Source organism: Notechis scutatus, chromosome 2, assembly GCF_049901735.1.
Source record: "Notechis scutatus isolate UNSWTSFEM ecotype Mainland chromosome 2, rNotScu1.2, whole genome shotgun sequence".
Lineage (NCBI taxonomy): Eukaryota > Metazoa > Chordata > Lepidosauria > Squamata > Elapidae > Notechis > Notechis scutatus.
This window is the reverse complement of record NC_142010.1, coordinates 217,195,650-217,212,440: the sequence shown is the minus strand read 5'-3', so window position 1 is coordinate 217,212,440 and position 16,791 is coordinate 217,195,650. Positions and strand designations below refer to the sequence as shown.

Here is a 16,791-nt window from a genome sequence, read left to right as displayed (position 1 = left end):
GGATGAGTCAACTTTGAACCAGTCACAATCAAACTTCTGGCAGTCAGCAGAATTAGCTGATGTAGAAGAATCCTCAAGAACACCTGTTCCATATTTACCTATTTGAACTTGGCAAACAGCTAAATCAAGAATCCTTCTATTATAATAATGGCGTGCCTGTAGTTGATCTTAAAGATAATGGAAGAATCTAGGAGTGAATCAGTATCAAAGTGTTACATATAGTCCAAATTTTTAAAAGCTTGTAAGTGAAAGCATTTTAGATTATGGCAGAGAGAAACTTGTGTCAGTAATGGATCAATGGCATAATGTTCCCTATACTATCTGGAGAAATGAACAATTGTGTTATGAAGCTTATTGGAAGTTACAAAGAACAGCTCTACATGTGCCTTCTTACTATATTGTAGCCTCAAGGGTTTTTCCTCATAGGTTGGAAGAAATTATACATATATGTAGCTACCATTGTAACTTGAACACCTAAAACATACGTGGATTCAAAAACATCTGTGGGCTAAGAATCTGATAACCAATGGCATGATGCATTGTACTAAAGATTAATGACACATATAGAAAGAAATCAAACACACCAACAACACATATCCTAAGCTTCTGATTCAAGGTCTAATAGTGAAGTAGATAGCTTTATTTGTTATTGTGATTGATTAAATACATAATTTGATTTTGGGATAGCTTATATTGATATTGATATTGATTTATATTTCCAGAATCAAGAGGCTGAGGTAGTAGAGAAATTGTGCAAATGGAGACATTGTATTCAGGGGAAAAGATTTTTTTTTTTTACTAACTTATGGTATGGGAATATCTTCAGTCAAAATCTTAAGATAAATGGATAGTGATAGCAATTTTGGGCTTCAAAAAAGAAAAAACCCTAAAGCAGAATTCTCCATTATACATTCTTGAACCAAAATATGGTCTTTATATTATTGGCTGCGGCTTTGCTAAGCTCATCTATGCCTTATTGACACAGATTCTGATGATAAGCAAATGGAAGTGCTTCATATTGCACTCACATATTGACTTCTTTAAAAGGAAGTCTGCAAATACCAATTTTTAGAAATGCTGAGCTACTTTTTATTGAAAAGTAAAGTATAAACATGCTAAATAAATGGATTTATCAGCATTGGCGGATCTTCCCCTCCCCCAAGGTGTCACTTACGGCAAGCATTTTGTTTGCAAAAATATTAGTGTTAATTTGCAGCTTAAATTATAAAAAGGCTAACTGGAACACAATTGTACTGTAGAAAGCTTTTTGTAAAAGTATGTTGCTTTTTGGAAATAAAGAGATGATTCTCTTTGAAAATAAATTCTTTGATTTAATTCTTGCTTTTATCGATCATACACAGCTTGTTTTCATATGTTCTTAAATACCTTTACCTTTTTGTAATTAAGATTAATTCTAGGCTTTAAATTCTAAAACACATGGGTTTACTAATAATATTTGTTTCAATACTCCTTGACCTAAATTCATTGCATTGGCTCACTAGAGGGCGATAGAGCTCTTTAAAGTTTCTTTGATGTTGTGGGTGAGTTTCCCCCCCCCCCCCAATAATATTGACTCAGTTGTGGATTTAAGTAGCTGAGGGAAACTGTGTTTACTTTTCTAATCTGCATACAATAGGACGTTTGATAGTATTCGGATCTAATGCCTTTAGCTTACATAAAATTAAAATAGTAAATATGGGATCAATTTTTATTTGTATTTGAAATATAATAAATACTTCAAGAGATATTTAAAATGTCTGAAAGGCAAAAGCATTTTAGTGTGTGAATTATATTTGTTAAAGGAATTAACTCTCTAACTGAAGGAATATCAAGAGACTGCAAATCTACAAATGTTTTTATTAGCTTAGATTTCTTCTTTTAAAAAAATCTGTCATAGTTGATCTAATAAAACCATTTTAGATTATTATTGCTGCATGGGAATGAAAGGAAGGACCCTGCATCAGGCAAAGACAGTGAGCACTTTGTATTATACTTTTTTGGCCTTTTCCAAATTAGGCGGGACAAGCTCATCCCAAACTATTTCCATCCTTTGAAAATAAAAGTTTTGCAAATGTTTGTGAACAACATTTTGTTAAATCCCATCAATGGAGCAGCATTTTTGAGATGTGATGGTTGCAGTTCACAGTATTTATATATGTTTATTTTGGTATCTTTTCTATTCCATTAGTGGGCTGCTACTAAACTGAATAGTCTGAATCCAGAGATCTCTCCTCTGATGTATAATAATAATTTTAAAATCCAGCATTGTCCTTTCATGCCCCCCCGTCAGTAATCTCCCTATTTAGGAAACATGAATTTGAATAGTTGTGTGATAATCTATCTTGGCTCTATTGGTAATAATTATTAATGGGAATCCAAATGAGGAAACTAACTCCATGGTGACTTGTCTCTCATGGTGTTCCACTTCACAGCGTGACCACAAAAGCAGAAGCTAACTATGGGGATGTTGATTCCCTTTGCTCTATTTTTGAGGGTGGGGGGACTTTAAGTCAGTGTTGACCCTGGGTGGCTGCTTGCAGTTTTCTTGGCAAGATTTTGGGGGTGCTTTACCATTTCTTGCTTCTTAAAGGTGAAAGAGTGATTGCCCTAGGTCATTGATGGCAAACCTTTTCGGCACCGAGTGCCCAAACTGCAACACAAAACCCACTTATTTATTGTGAAGTGCCAACACACAGGGGTGGGATCCAACCAGTGTTACAAATGGTTCGGTGAACGCACTTGGCCATGCGCACATGCACAGCATTTGAAAGAAATCATCAGCTCTGCCACCCGGACAGCTGACAAGCGTTGCACGCATGTGCACAGCATTTGAAAATCCTCTTCTTTCCTGCTTTTTCAACCTCAGCTGTGCTGCGCAAAGCAGCCGAGGTTGAAAAAGCAGGAAATAAAGGACAGCCACACTGGGTACAAATAGTGGATTTCATTTTATTCAAATAAACAACAAAAACAACAACAAAAAAAGATCCTCCCCTTTCAGGTGGGGTAAAGTGAGGAGGGGGCTCTTGTTTAGATAACTCCCCTTTCCCATAAGAAGCAACATCTCATCTCATCTCATCTCTCTCTCCCTCTCTGTCTCTGTCTCTCTCCCTTTCTCCCTCTTTCTCTTTCATCTCTTTGTCCCTTTCTCTCTCTTTCTCCCTCTCTTTCTTTCTCCCTTTTTCTTTCTTCTCCCTCTTTCTCTCTTTCTCTCTCTCTTTCTTCCTCCCTCTCTCCCCCTTTCTCCCTCTTTCTCCCTTTTCCCTCCCTCCCTCCTCCCTCTCTCTCATCTCTCCTTCTCCCTCTCTTTCTCTCCCTCTCCCCCAGTTCTCTGGCTATATGCACTGTTGCCTAGAGATGAACCGAGGGAGGAAGAAGGCGAAACCTTCTGTAGCCCTCCTCACACAGCTTCTGAATTGACACCTGTGACAGAGGGAGACCGAGAGCAGGAAGCTGAGCTTTGGATTGCAGCGAGCATTAAAGTACCTGCCGACAGCGCTTCCTTAGCCATGGCTGCCAGGCGAGAGAAAAGATGTCAGGCTCTGCCCCCACAAAGGGGAACAGCAGTGATTGCAGACAGCCCCAGCAGGCTGGGAAGGGGGACCCTCCTCCTGTCTCTCCAACTTTTCCTGCAGCCTCTGCCTCCTCGCTTTTCCCTTCAGCCACAAGGCTAACCAATTGCCGCAAGAATGCGGCTCCTGTAGGTGGAGAAGAGATGCTAAGAGATGAAGCGGGAAGGTAGAAGGGACTTTCGGAGGGTAAAGAGGATTAAATAGCAACCTTTCTCCGCGCTCAAGGGGAGCCACTTCAGGTATCTGTGGCTTTCTCTCCTGCTTAGAAATAGAAGTTCTGCTGATCAGGATTTTTTTTTTTTTTTGGTCTCGGAGCTAAGATAAACAAGAGCTTTAAATGAGACATGATTGCGACCGGGAAGGTGTGGGTAGCAGGAAGAGCATGGAACTCCTGAGCTGTAGGAAGTGGGTGCCAGCAATGCCCTTAGGTGAAGATGTTGCAAGGGGGAGGCTCAACCCTTCCCTCAGGAGCTGCAATGCACTCGCCACCCCTCTGGCACTTGCCAAGCCATCTTCCTGCTGGGCGTGCGAGTGCTTCTGGCGAGGAAGAAGAGAAGCGTGGTGGGAGGAAGCTTGGCAGGTGACAGAGGGGAGGCGAGACCTTTGCGGCTTTTGGGGAGTGTGGGAGATCACAGGCCAGGGAACACCTGGTAAGGGCTCCGATGATGCAATCTCCCACACGGTATCCTTCCTCCCTGCGCGTATCAGTCCATCCACCACTGTTTCACCCCTTTTGCCAACACGGGTGCTGTAGACCACTGGCCTTTCCTGGTGGCAGCAGTGGCGGCATGAGCGGGCGAGGGCCGCAGGGATACCCGTTCCTCCTCTTCCAGAATCGCACCCTGGGCAGTGTCCAGCCAGCCATGCCTCCCACTCCCAGCCCACGTGGATCCCAGGCCTTTCCTGCAACATTGTTAAAAGCCGCCGGGGGCTCCAGGCAGGCAGGCACAGGGGAGCGACTGGTGGCAGCGCTCCTGGCTGGCAACAGCTGGGCCTGGGTCGTGGCAAGCAAGCAAGCAAGGGGGGGCACAAAGTCAGCAACTTATCAAAAATTATGCAGCCCACAGCAGTCAAGCAAGGAGTCAGGGCAAGCAAGTAAGCAAGCAAGAAATAACCCTTACCGTGATATGGGAATTTGCGACTTTTTGATATACTCTATTAGTGGACAAAAAAAATCAAGTTTTGAAAAAAACACAGAAATTGACTGATTAAGCTACAGTTATGAAAGAACTGAACTGGTGTGGATTAGTTGATTAATACTAATCCAATAATAATTAATGATTAAATAATATGTGCCCTTCAATATATTGGACTGTAGTTCTTTGCCAACAGGATCCTCTCCAGGAGTTTATTCCCATATGTGGAGTTTATTATCAGTGTTATTATATTTGTGTCAGAAGGCCAGAATCCATGTACAAATTAACTTTAAAACTAGCACTGATAAAATGATGAATAGCAATTTTGATAAATTCAGATCTAATACCCGCTGGTAGAAATAAATATGATAAAATGCTCTGTTTTGTATTTAATCTACCTTTCCCCAAGACACTTCCATGAAATCATCTTAATGACAAAATATAATTTAGTTTTCTGAAAATTGTATTAAGTAGTGATATTACAAGAGTCTTTATTTGTGGGAAGAATTTTAAATAGAAAATAAACTAGGTCACTGTAAGGTTTCCAGACTAGAAAGCCAGGATGTAGAGCAAATAAATAAAAGAATAAATCAGTTTTCTGTGTTCAAAATTATTGTTTTCATCAGCATGGTGTCTAGTTTTTATATTTTTTTATTTTTAATGTAAAAGTATTGCTGTTAACTCACAAATAATCCTTCCAGTTCAGTTATAGATATGTTTACTTGAATATCTCTGTCAAATTTAAAGTAAATCACTTATTAACATAATTTTTATGTTACAAAACTAAATTCTATTTTAGCCAACTTTGGAATTATTTGGTAATAGACATGTGCAAACAATGATAATAGTAACGATAATAATATACGTTTCAAATTACAGAACACTATTTTTTAGTTTGAAACCAAATTTTGAGAGTGAGACAGTTTGTCTTTATTTCTATTACTTTGAAAATGTTTCAAGGTCAAAAGAGTTTCAAGAAAACTGAAATAACCTATTTCACAATTATTGGACCGTGTTGTAATGCTACAGTGACAGTGGATGTCTAACAGTGATGTTATTCCTTCATTGATTCCAAATCTCTAACATCCTGATGGTATTTTTGTATTTCAACCATATTGAACAATGAAAACATGTTTTTAAATGTAAATCATGACCAAATTAAATTTATAATTGAAGTACAGTTTTCTTAACCTCATTTCAGTTCTGTTGGGTTCTGTTGATGTTTCATTACTCATCTAGGTAATGTCAGTATGCAGCAATTACTGTGCCTAATTGGTAATAAAATATCTGCATGCAAACATCCAAGCTCAGAGAGCACCAAGACCTCTACAATTCATTTTTGAGCTACAGATAATGGCTTCTATTTGGATCACTTCAGTTCTTCAAAAAATGTGAAAAGCAGTAAATATCTGCCACGAAAGAGATGTATTCTAATTATGGCTGTTCATCTTTTAACTCTGGGTGTTCAGTGACTCTGGATGGTTAGTTGAAGTTAAAAATTCGAATTTTAATCAAAAATTTAAAAGACCTGTATAGCTTCATTCAATACATTCTCTAGTTTATAATTCTGAATAAATTTTGAAATTTGACAGTTTATTATTCCACTGAAGTTTTTATGTATTTCATTTTTCACCTCTAATAATTGAATCATTGCCCTATATTTCCTTCGTTTTAAGGAATTAGCCAAAAATCTTACCAGGTCTTTTGCTTTTCTCTCAATATCTGTGTTGTAAACATGTTGGCATAATTTTTGTGTGCTGAGACATTATAGTAGTTAATTGTAATCAATACTGACTCTGGGTGGCTAGTCAAAATGAAAAACTCAAGAAAACAATCAAAATAATAATGAATAAACATGCAGAGGCAGCTGAAGACAACAATAGTCACAACACTAGCACCATCTCATGGATCCAATTGATCTGACTGTCTTTTTTTTTTGTACTTGATAATATGTGCCAGAAGGTTAAATCTATTATGCTAAGTAATTTGATTTATTTTGGTAGAATTAGTACAGGATATCTGAATGATAAAGAGAGTAACAATATGTTGCTAGATAGAGCATTGCAAGGCAGAATAAACAACTCATCAAAGATCAGCTAATTATGAATATAGTCTTCCTGATGGTTTTGATTAAAATAAAATCAGATAATATTATAGTGTAAATGCAAAGAAGCAGTATGTTTGGTTGGTTCTTTTTTTTAAATTACTGCCTGATAAAATCTAAATAATCATACTTACCAGATATGAAAATTTATATTTTGCTCAAATGGCTTGCCTTTGAAACACATTTTATAATCAATGAAAATATGATAACAAGACCTCCTTTTGGTGGGAGGTTGCTGTAAGTTTATTGTCATTTTCTCTACTGATAAATGTCAAAAAACTATTTGAAATATAGTAATCATAATTAATAAAATTGAACACAAGCTGAAGTTGTTAAGAAACATGCTGATGTTTTAAATGAAAATTATGTTTTCCTAACTTTGTAACTCCTTTTTATCTTGTTTATATCAGTTACTGAGAAATTTAGTGAGTCTGTAAACAGTTTCTCAATATGCTGCCTTTTGAACTATTTCATCCCACCTTCACTATATCTAATAATAGCCAGTTTTTAGGCTGAGACCATATAGCAATGAAAATAGTTACTTCCTTCTGCTTTCTCTACCTCCTTTAAGAGCAAATTTGCTTTTTCTTGTTTCTTTCAAGAAAGCCAGCCTAATTATGGCTTCATGCCTTATGAATTTTTAGAAAATACAGGAGCCATTATTAGGTAGGATATTGTTCAAATCAGTAGTGTTGACAATATCAGATTATAGGTGGTTCTTCATAATTTCTTTGCTTTAATTCATTTCTATATAAATGCAGAGCTCATATACTGTCTTTGAGTTATAGTGTTGTCACTGTATGAATTGTAATGATTTTCATCTTCAGTACTTGTGAAATATCCACAGCTGGCAAATCTATTTGCTTATTATACATGTGTCTCCCACTGACTTATCCTTCCAAAAAATATTGAGATTCAAGGTAGATCTGGAGAACACAAGGGACTATCTGGGGAGGAAGAGAAATAATCTGCCAAGAAAAATCAGTTCCTAGATGAAAACTGTAGTCTCCTCACAAGGAAAAGGATTGATTTCCAGATTAATAGATACATTTGATTTTGTCTATTACATGCGAGGCTACCCTACTCAAATGGATCTCTACATATAGAGCTGTGGTGGGATTCAATTTTTTTTACTACTGGTTCTGTGGGTATGGCTTGATGAGTGTGGCATGACTTGGTGGGCATGGTAGGGGAAGGTTACTGTACAATCTCCATTCCCACCCAACTCCAGGGGAAAGATACTGTAAAATTTCCATTTCCACCCCACTCCAGAAGAAGGTTACTACAAAATCCCATTCCTTCCCCACCCTAATAACCTGTTTTCCAGCTCCGTTCTCCTGTGCAGGGCAACAAAAGAAGACCCAGCTGATCAGTTGGAACTCGGGAGGCAGAGAATAGATGGGGGCAGGGCCAGCCACAGGTGGTATTTGCCGGTTCTCTGAACTACTCAAAATTTCTGCTACTGGTTCTCCAGAACTGGTCAGAACCTGCTGAATACCACCTTTGATATAGAGGGTTATGTTGCTTTTCCCAGAGAAGTTTGAGATCAGTGATTCAGCATGATTCTATATGCCCTTTTCTTGGCCAATAAACAAGATAAATCTGGAGAAATTGGAGACATTTATACCAGCACAAGAACAAAAATGTTAGTCGTGTTGGTTTAGCAATCGTCCAGTTAAAGGCAATAAGGGGAAATGAATCACACCTTTAATCCTTGTTACTGTCCAAGAATGATGAAAGTAAAGCATAGGGCACAAGAAGAGCTAATGGCTAAACAAACCCCACCACCCATGTTGAGATGAGTTTTGGCTTGAAAATATTTAAAGCTAGAGAATTGGCATTGAATCTCTAATGTAGCTATCTGACTTTGGGCTATCAGACTTGGTTCAAGAGAACCCTGCCTAAAATCTGATAATGATCTTTTATCAAAACAGGAACAGTTTAAGGCATCCCTTTAACACCCTGCAGTTTCCAGCTTTATCTTTTCTTTTACTCTCGCAGTATAAAGCAGGGTTTTTTTTGTACACATAGCAAACACTCAGAAAGAAGGAATAAATAGCTTTGATCTTCCCAGCGGATGAGTTGTTTTTTACAAAAATGTTGGTTTTATTTTTGTAATATTGTTGCTGCAAATAAGCAAACCCCCCAATAAACACACTTTGAGACATTTTCAATATTACATTTAACTGCAAATCCATTCTTCATAGCATACTATCCCTCATTGACAGGTAGAATTTTCCAGAATCCTAACTATTATCTGGCAGTATTATGGAAAGCAGTGTACATACCTTTTAACTGATTTGTAACTGAAGAATAAAGACTCTCATCCTGTTTTAAACTTGCATGCCTTAATTTGATCAGAAGGTCAAGAAGCCCTTTAAGCAGGTACTCTCTACCATAGTTTCCTTCTCAAACCACCTGCTGAAATTGGGAATTGGAGGCACCATTTTGTAGTCCTTGCATTCCTACTATAATGATGGTTCATGTTAGTAGTGGTGGGGAACGAGGGGGAAGCTTAGCAATTTTCTTTTTCTCTTAAATATCTATATGAAACAGCCAAGGCGGTTTGGGATAAAGTTTCATCAATACATTAATGGAACTCAGTCCTACATTGCCATCCCAGGCCAAACCAAAGATACTGTGGTATCTTTTAATGCCTGAAAGCTTAAAAATCTGAATACATAGAAACAAACTAAAACCCAGCAAGACTGAGTTCTGGTTTTTCCAGAAATATATTTGCCAGAGTAACCTACAAAACAATAAGCCATGTCCTTATCATTGCACATTTAAATTATTGTATAATGGTATGATGTATGATGATATTGCACTGGAGGATGTCATAGGATGGCGAGGCAGGGCACGTAGTGGCTGTGGTATGGCATCACCCCCGCCCGACCTTCTACCTTGCCTCGTGGTGGTGGCACCAGCCTGCTTGGACATTGCATAGCCACCTGTGTGAAAAAAGACATTCCCCAAAAATAAGCCCTAATGCTGGATCTTATTTTCGGGGAAACATGATAATTGGTTTCTGAGTATTGAAGAAAACTGAAGTGTAAAGAATAATTAAAAACAACAGTATAATAGTTCGATAAAATGGGCTAATTCCACATTGCAGCAAGGTGCTATTAGATTTATTGAAGAAAATTATAAATTTGAAACCAACAAAATCTTTGGTCTTTTGTCCTGGAATATGCAGATCTCAGAATAGTATCTGTGTATCCATTCTGATTTTTTCTAATTGCTGTTACATGATCTTTGTGAGCTTGATATGGATAACCCTAAGCCACCAAATGATTTGTTTATCCTTAGCTTAGCATTATATCTGAATCCACCCAAGAAAGAAGTGGGATTCATATATCACATTAAATTAAAAAAATACACAAACACACATGTACCATGTTACGGCCCTGTTTAGAATATTTCATTCTTTTTGTTTCAAATAGTTTATTTTCTGTCGAATTGGAAGTCTTATTCCAGATAAATTAACAGATTTTTCTTATTAACATTATCATCCTAGTTTGGTAACTAAAATGTAAGAATAATAGAAATCTAGCATGGGTTTTTTTTCAAATGAAATACTGTAATCAATGCAAAAGAATTCATTGTCTCACAAGCAAGCATATAACTGCTGGCATTCGTAGGCATTTTCTCTGAAATAATACTTTTTCAAAAAATATTATACAAAAATGTGTATAATAGGAGAATGTTGTAAGAAAAAGAAATGTGTATACAGACTGTTGAGTTGTTTAATGGTTCAATATATGCGATATTCACAACAACGAGAAAACCTTATTAACTGCAATGGTGAGCATTGATTTTTGCAGAAATATGTGTAAAATGTTCTATTAATCTTACGTTTCTAATGAAAACAATTTGTTGTTTTAATTATTCAGATATTCAATCTGGATATCATCAAAGTGCTATATCACTACACAGTAACTATTTCTTTTCCTCTACCAAAACACACATACACAAACAAACACAAACAAGATCTGATTGCCTCAATGATTATTCATTTCAGGCCAACATTTATCATAATTTCTTCCCAAGGAATAAAGAAACTACAGACACTACAGACAGGATTTAATATCATGTATATATTTTCTTAATGCTCTGGTTCTTAATAATGCAATCTCAGATCCTCAACACTTTATATTGCATTGTGATTTATAGTGATAAAAGAAAAAGCAAAATGATTTCCTAGTTGTTGCTAGAGCAGTTTGAGAATTTGTGACCCAAATATCAAACCTTAAAATGGTTGCTGGAGTATCAGGTCAAACATTTCGCATTCTGAATAAAGTCCACATACATGAAGAATGTACTTTTTGTAGTCTAGAATTTATACATCCCTAGAAACCCTCTTATTTCTGTACCATTTCAAAACTTTTCTATTTCACTTACCAACTAACTAACTTACCTTTTTCTTTAGGTGGATGTTATGGTGGATGTTCACAATCTATGATGGGTTTTGTGTGTAATTATACTCATGTCAACAGTGATAATTTTTTTCCAATCTGCAGTAGATAGCATTTACTTGAACTTCTGGTGTTTTTCCCCCCCCAAACTGATTAATATGGACTAATATATCCTCATGCATAACCACATTTTCTACAGCAGCAATTTCTTACATTTTTATTTTTTTTAAAATAAATTTTATTGATTTTACAATTAAAACAAACCAACAACACATACATAAATGAAAGAGAGAAAAAGAAGAAAGGGGGAAGAAAATAGAAAAAAAAATAGAAAACAATTAAAAACATTCTCATCTTCAACAGTTTGTAAGACCTCTTTTTTATCCTTATTTTATGCCATATACACACACCTAATCCTTACATGTGTATCACTACTATGGATTTATCCTATCCTCTTTTGCCTTTTAGTGTGAAGTCTATCTTTGGTCTATCCATTTGTACCAGCAGTTCCAGCTGTTGTAGTATATTGAAGTGTCTTTATTTTTTAATGCCAAAGTTAATTTGTCCATTTCTGCACAACTTGAAATTTTTTGAATGATCATCTCCTCTGATGGAACATGAGGCTGCTTCCAACATTGTGCAAAAGCCAATCTGGCCGCTGTCAAAATGTGTATTATTATATATTTCACTTTTTTTTGATATTTGTTTATCAAAGATCCCTAACAGAAAGGACTCTGGTTTGAATTCGATCTGTTCTCTTGTCATTTCTTCCAGCCAATTTCTAATTTTCTGCCAATATTTTTGAGCTTCTGTACAGGGCCACCACATATGGAAAAAAGTTCCCTCTTTTTTTTGCATTTCCAGCAATTCGGACTCATATTGGGGTGCATCTTCGCTAATCTCGAAGGAGGAAGGTGCCATCTATAAAACATTTTATAGGCGTTTTCTTTGTATGCTACCGATTTTGTAATTTTATTATTTCTACCCCAGACCTTTTCCCATTCTGTTATGGTGATGCTATGTCCTATATTCCTACTCCAGGCTATCATGTTCCCTTTTACAATTTCTTCTTCTTCTTCTACTTCTATAAATAATTATAAAATTTTGTTATTTTTTTTTTTGCCTGATCCTAATAAAATTTTATCTAATTGCTGGAGTTTATTGCTAATTCCGAATTCTTTCTTGTCCTGTTTATATCTACTTTGAATTTGAAGATATGCCCACTGATCTTGAAGTTCTTGCCACGATTTCAAATTTCCTTGTGTATCCAATAGATCCTTATATTTAATCATTTTAGTGATATCCAGATTATTTGGGTGAATCATCGCCTCCATTGTTGAAATCCAAATTGGTATTTTTAAATAGGGTTAAAAAAAAATTCTTACATTTTTAATCAGCAGGACAGGTAATCTAAACAGCATGATGTTTAACTTGGGAAATAAGAAAATAAAATACCAACAGAGTGGAAAACTATAATGTGTTTCACATAATAGTTTAAAGAGAGAAGGTTAAAACTTCACTGTCAGGCATGAAAATTAAAGTTGATCTGATAGTAATTTGTCTTGTTTAAAACAGTCTCAAGAATAGTATTCTTGTAGAAATTGGAGAAAAACATGGTACAGTATAAGAAGAATGTGGGCAATCCAGCTCAATCTGCTCTAATGAATTCAGAGGATAAGATAGCAAAGGACATGGAAAGTAATTTATTACGGTAGGTCTAGAAGTTTTGCAAACAGAAGTCTGTGGGGAAAAGTATATATTTTGTAAGCATATGGTTGGCCAGAAAGCATGTTGAACTCTGTGAGGTTATATGTGTGTTATATATGTGTTTCTCTGCATAGCCTCCCAAAGCTGGGCAGAGAAACCCCAATTCAAAAAGCAAAATTTAGCATTCTTTTTCTTCTGGGCAAAGTCTTCTCTCGGAATGGCTACTTTCAAATGACTACTTCCATTGAAGCCGATCTCCTCTCTGAAATTATGAATTGTGCTTGATGGGTTTAACCCATGAAAGAAAAGCTGAAATCTTTTAAAGCGATCAGGATTAGCAGTCCCATATACAGATGAATCTTAGAAAAGTGGGGGCAGTTTTCTTTTTTTCTTTCTCTCTCAAGCTAGCCCCATTGCAGCTGCTTGGAAAATGGCACCCATTCTGGGATAAAACTCAGCAGTGCACATACACTGAGGGGCGGAGTGGCACGACGGATGATAGAGGTGGGGTGGTAAACAGGTACAAGACCTGTGGGGGGCGGGCTTGGAAGGAGAGTGGAGGGTATGACCCTGCAGTGTCCCTGTGTTTGATCATAAAGATGAATGACCATGAGAAGGTTGCAGCTGCCGTAATAGGGTTGTGGGATGGGATCTCTCATAATTTTGAATAGATGTTAAGTGGTCATTTTTTGAGGACTATCTGTATTCAGTTGTGACTAAACAATGGGGACAAGTATTTTAAAATATATTGGGTCTGACTGATCAACTGATTTTAGATCCAAAATATAGGCATTATTCTTAACTTTAATGATACCAGTGAAAATCACATTGATTTTGGTCTTAACAACAGATTTTTCAAACTGAATACAGGTAAAGCAATGTTCAGATGAACAAATCAGATGAATTATTAATAAAGGACAATGTAGCTACTCCCTGAGTAGAAAATTATATTCAGTGCTGTTTCAACCGTTCATTGGTTTTGTTTTCCAGTAAAACATAAATCACTCTTAAAAGTTTGGCTTTTACCATATTGTTTGCAATTTGTGCATTTTATACAGACAGATTGGGTTTCATTGTTTTGCTCTATGGGATTATTGATGGGATTAGAAACAAATGCACAAACATGGAAAAGTCTATTGAGTGTTTCAAAATCATTTTCTGTGATAATTAGGCCTTTCTCAGTTGTGTCTAAAACAGTATAATCTGATGATCATCCAGAGGGGAGACCTTGGATGCCTGCCTATTCATACAAAATCTCAACTGAAAAGTCATTTACGGGTGATAATCCTGCCATGAAATATCTATGATTATAGCTGCATTATGATTGCAACATTTAGTACAGTATTGGACATAAAATTGCTATGTAAACAAAGCAGAATTATGTTGAGTTATGAGCTCAGATGAAGTTTGTATCCTGTTGGAATAGTAGACCATTGTAGCAATGTTTATACTTTTGAGGCAGTTTTTCCTCCCTAAACATTTCCTTGCCCATTCACATTCATGGGAACTTGTTCTGCACTGCTTGAACTAAATAAGGCCCTTTTGTAAAGCATTTAAGTGATGATATAATGACCACCCAGGTAACAAATGTACTAAGGAGGATAAATTCCATCAGGGGGCTTATTAAAATGTAAAGAGTAGTTTTAATTAAGTTTGATTGTAAGCTAAACAAGGTTTTTTTTTTTTTAAGGAACAAGCTGTCTTTGTATTCCTTTATATTTTTCTCTTAACTGTGGTTTCAGATTCTAATGCAAAAATAATTTTAAAAAAAGCTATCCCAGAGATATGATTTTGAAGGTATACATTTAAGCATTTTTTTAGCATTATACATTGCAAACATAGGAGTCTTATTAGATCACCACTTGGCTTCTTAATTAAATTTTCCATTAAAAATAACTGATCTTGGTCTTACTTGAATGTCATTATCTTTCTCCTCCCTCCTTCTTTATTTCTTTTTCTTTCTGTCGCTTCCTTCCATCCCCCCCTTCTTTGTCTGAGAGAGAGAGAGAGAGAGAGAGAGAGAGAGAGAGATCTGATCCAACCTCTCCCTCTCCCTCTCTCTCACACACACAGGCAGGGGTGGGATTTAGACCCCTGATCTAAAGTTGTCAAAACTCCAAAAACAGGTCAAGTAGCTCTGGGGAGGCCAGTCATAAATTAGAACACTTGCTAAACAACCGGCCATTAAGTGAGGACCACTTGTATTTGGTTTGCCAGTCACCTGGCCACGACCAGCAAGCCACGCCCTCAAATTAGCCCATACCCACAGAAATTTGAATCCCACCCCTTGGTGGGGGACACCGAGGATGAGTTTGTAGCATGAAGGGGGTGGTGGACTTAAAAAGTTTGGGAACCACTGCTTTAATGTGTCTGGATTCACTTGTGCTAAAAAGCTTTGTGAAGCACCTTTTTGGATTCTTTTCATAGTCCTATTACATAGCATTCAAATAGTGTTTCTTTTTTTTTTAAACAAATTTTATTAATTTTTAAAAGCATACAAAACATACAAGATAAACATAAAACCTTTTTTCTAAAAATTTCTAAAAATTATTTGAAAGTTTTACAACATTAACACATTTCCTTACAATCACATATTTTCCCTTTTTAACTTGCTTTATTTTCTTCTATCTTTCTCTCCATTGTCCTTTTCTAACCTTTCTCCAAGGTTTTATTAACTCATTCAAACATAAACACATAAGAACACAAAACATATAAACATAAAAAAAACACATCTTTTCTGTAAGTTGCTTAATCCCGGGTCAAAACTCTTTGTACAGACACCAACTCAAATTCATATTCATTCTATATGCCATTCCATATCATTATTACCATTTTCAATTTTTTATATAGCTTCTTCTCTCTCTTAGATTCTCTTAATTTTATTTTATTTATCTCATCTCAATTCAAATCATAATATTTATTATTCTTTGTCTGTTTATTTCCAGCTATCGATTTATCTTTCTTCTTAAAAAAAAAAGCTTCTCCTGTACACTAATTGGTGTATGACGCCTTTACCTCTTTCCCCTACATTTATAATACTTAATATAAAATACCTAACTTACATTGGGATTCTATTTGGTACATTCTAAAATTATACAATATTATCAATACCAATACTGATCTATTCATTAATATTCATATTCTTTTATATCATAAACACTTAGCACATTACTTTTTAATTAATTAACATACTTTTGTGGGAGCACCTACTTTCCATAATTATTCCCCCCCACGTCACATATTTTAAATCATTATTTCATTAAGGTATTCCTGCTTCTCCTACTTCAAATCTCTCCTTTCAAAAAAAAAATTTCCACTGAAATAACACAATCTAATTAATATTGACATTCATTTGTATCTTTCTCTCCAACTCCTTTATATCTTAACCATTTTATCCATTTCAATTAAATAACATGCCTTTTGGGAATACTTATATTTTCCACAATTATTCCTCCCCCCCCCCACCCACATCATATCTCAAATCCTTATTTCATAAAATGTTCCCCTTTTCTTAAGACAAGTTTTACTAAGTTATATTAAACATTTTATCACACTTTAAATTACACATTATTTCCAACTTTCTAAAATTATTTCTAAATACAAATATAAAAAACAATCTTATGTACCTCTAGAATCCCTTTATCAATAAAGTTTACCCATTATCTCTAAAAAACTTTTGTTTCTTTACATCTTGCTCTCTACTATTGAGGCTTCTCGTCCCCTTTCTCCCTTGCTTATTCTTCTCTCTGTCCTCTTTACCCCTTTGCCTCTCCACCTCCCTTTTTCTCTGCTTTCCTCCTTTCTGTTGTCTTCTAACATAATATCTCTTTTTCATCTTGTTTTTCTCTTTTTGATTGCTT

General features: G+C 36.0%; 1 protein-coding gene across 2 annotated transcripts in view; it reads left to right on the top strand.

Moving 5' to 3' along the window:
* COMMD10 (COMM domain containing 10) overlaps window positions 1–16,791 on the top strand; it is a 62,665-nt gene that overhangs the window by 14,858 nt on the left and 31,016 nt on the right. Inside the window, exon 6 of one of the 2 annotated variants that reach the window (XM_087958031.1) lies at window positions 3,325–5,299. The exons of the other annotated variant lie outside the window; for it this stretch is intronic. Within the exon in view, the coding sequence (XP_087814157.1) occupies window positions 3,325–3,417 (93 nt within the window). The 3' untranslated portion in view covers window positions 3,418–5,299. Of the gene's footprint in view, window positions 1–3,324; window positions 5,300–16,791 lie in introns of those variants that run through there. 2 annotated transcript variants of the gene reach the window in all.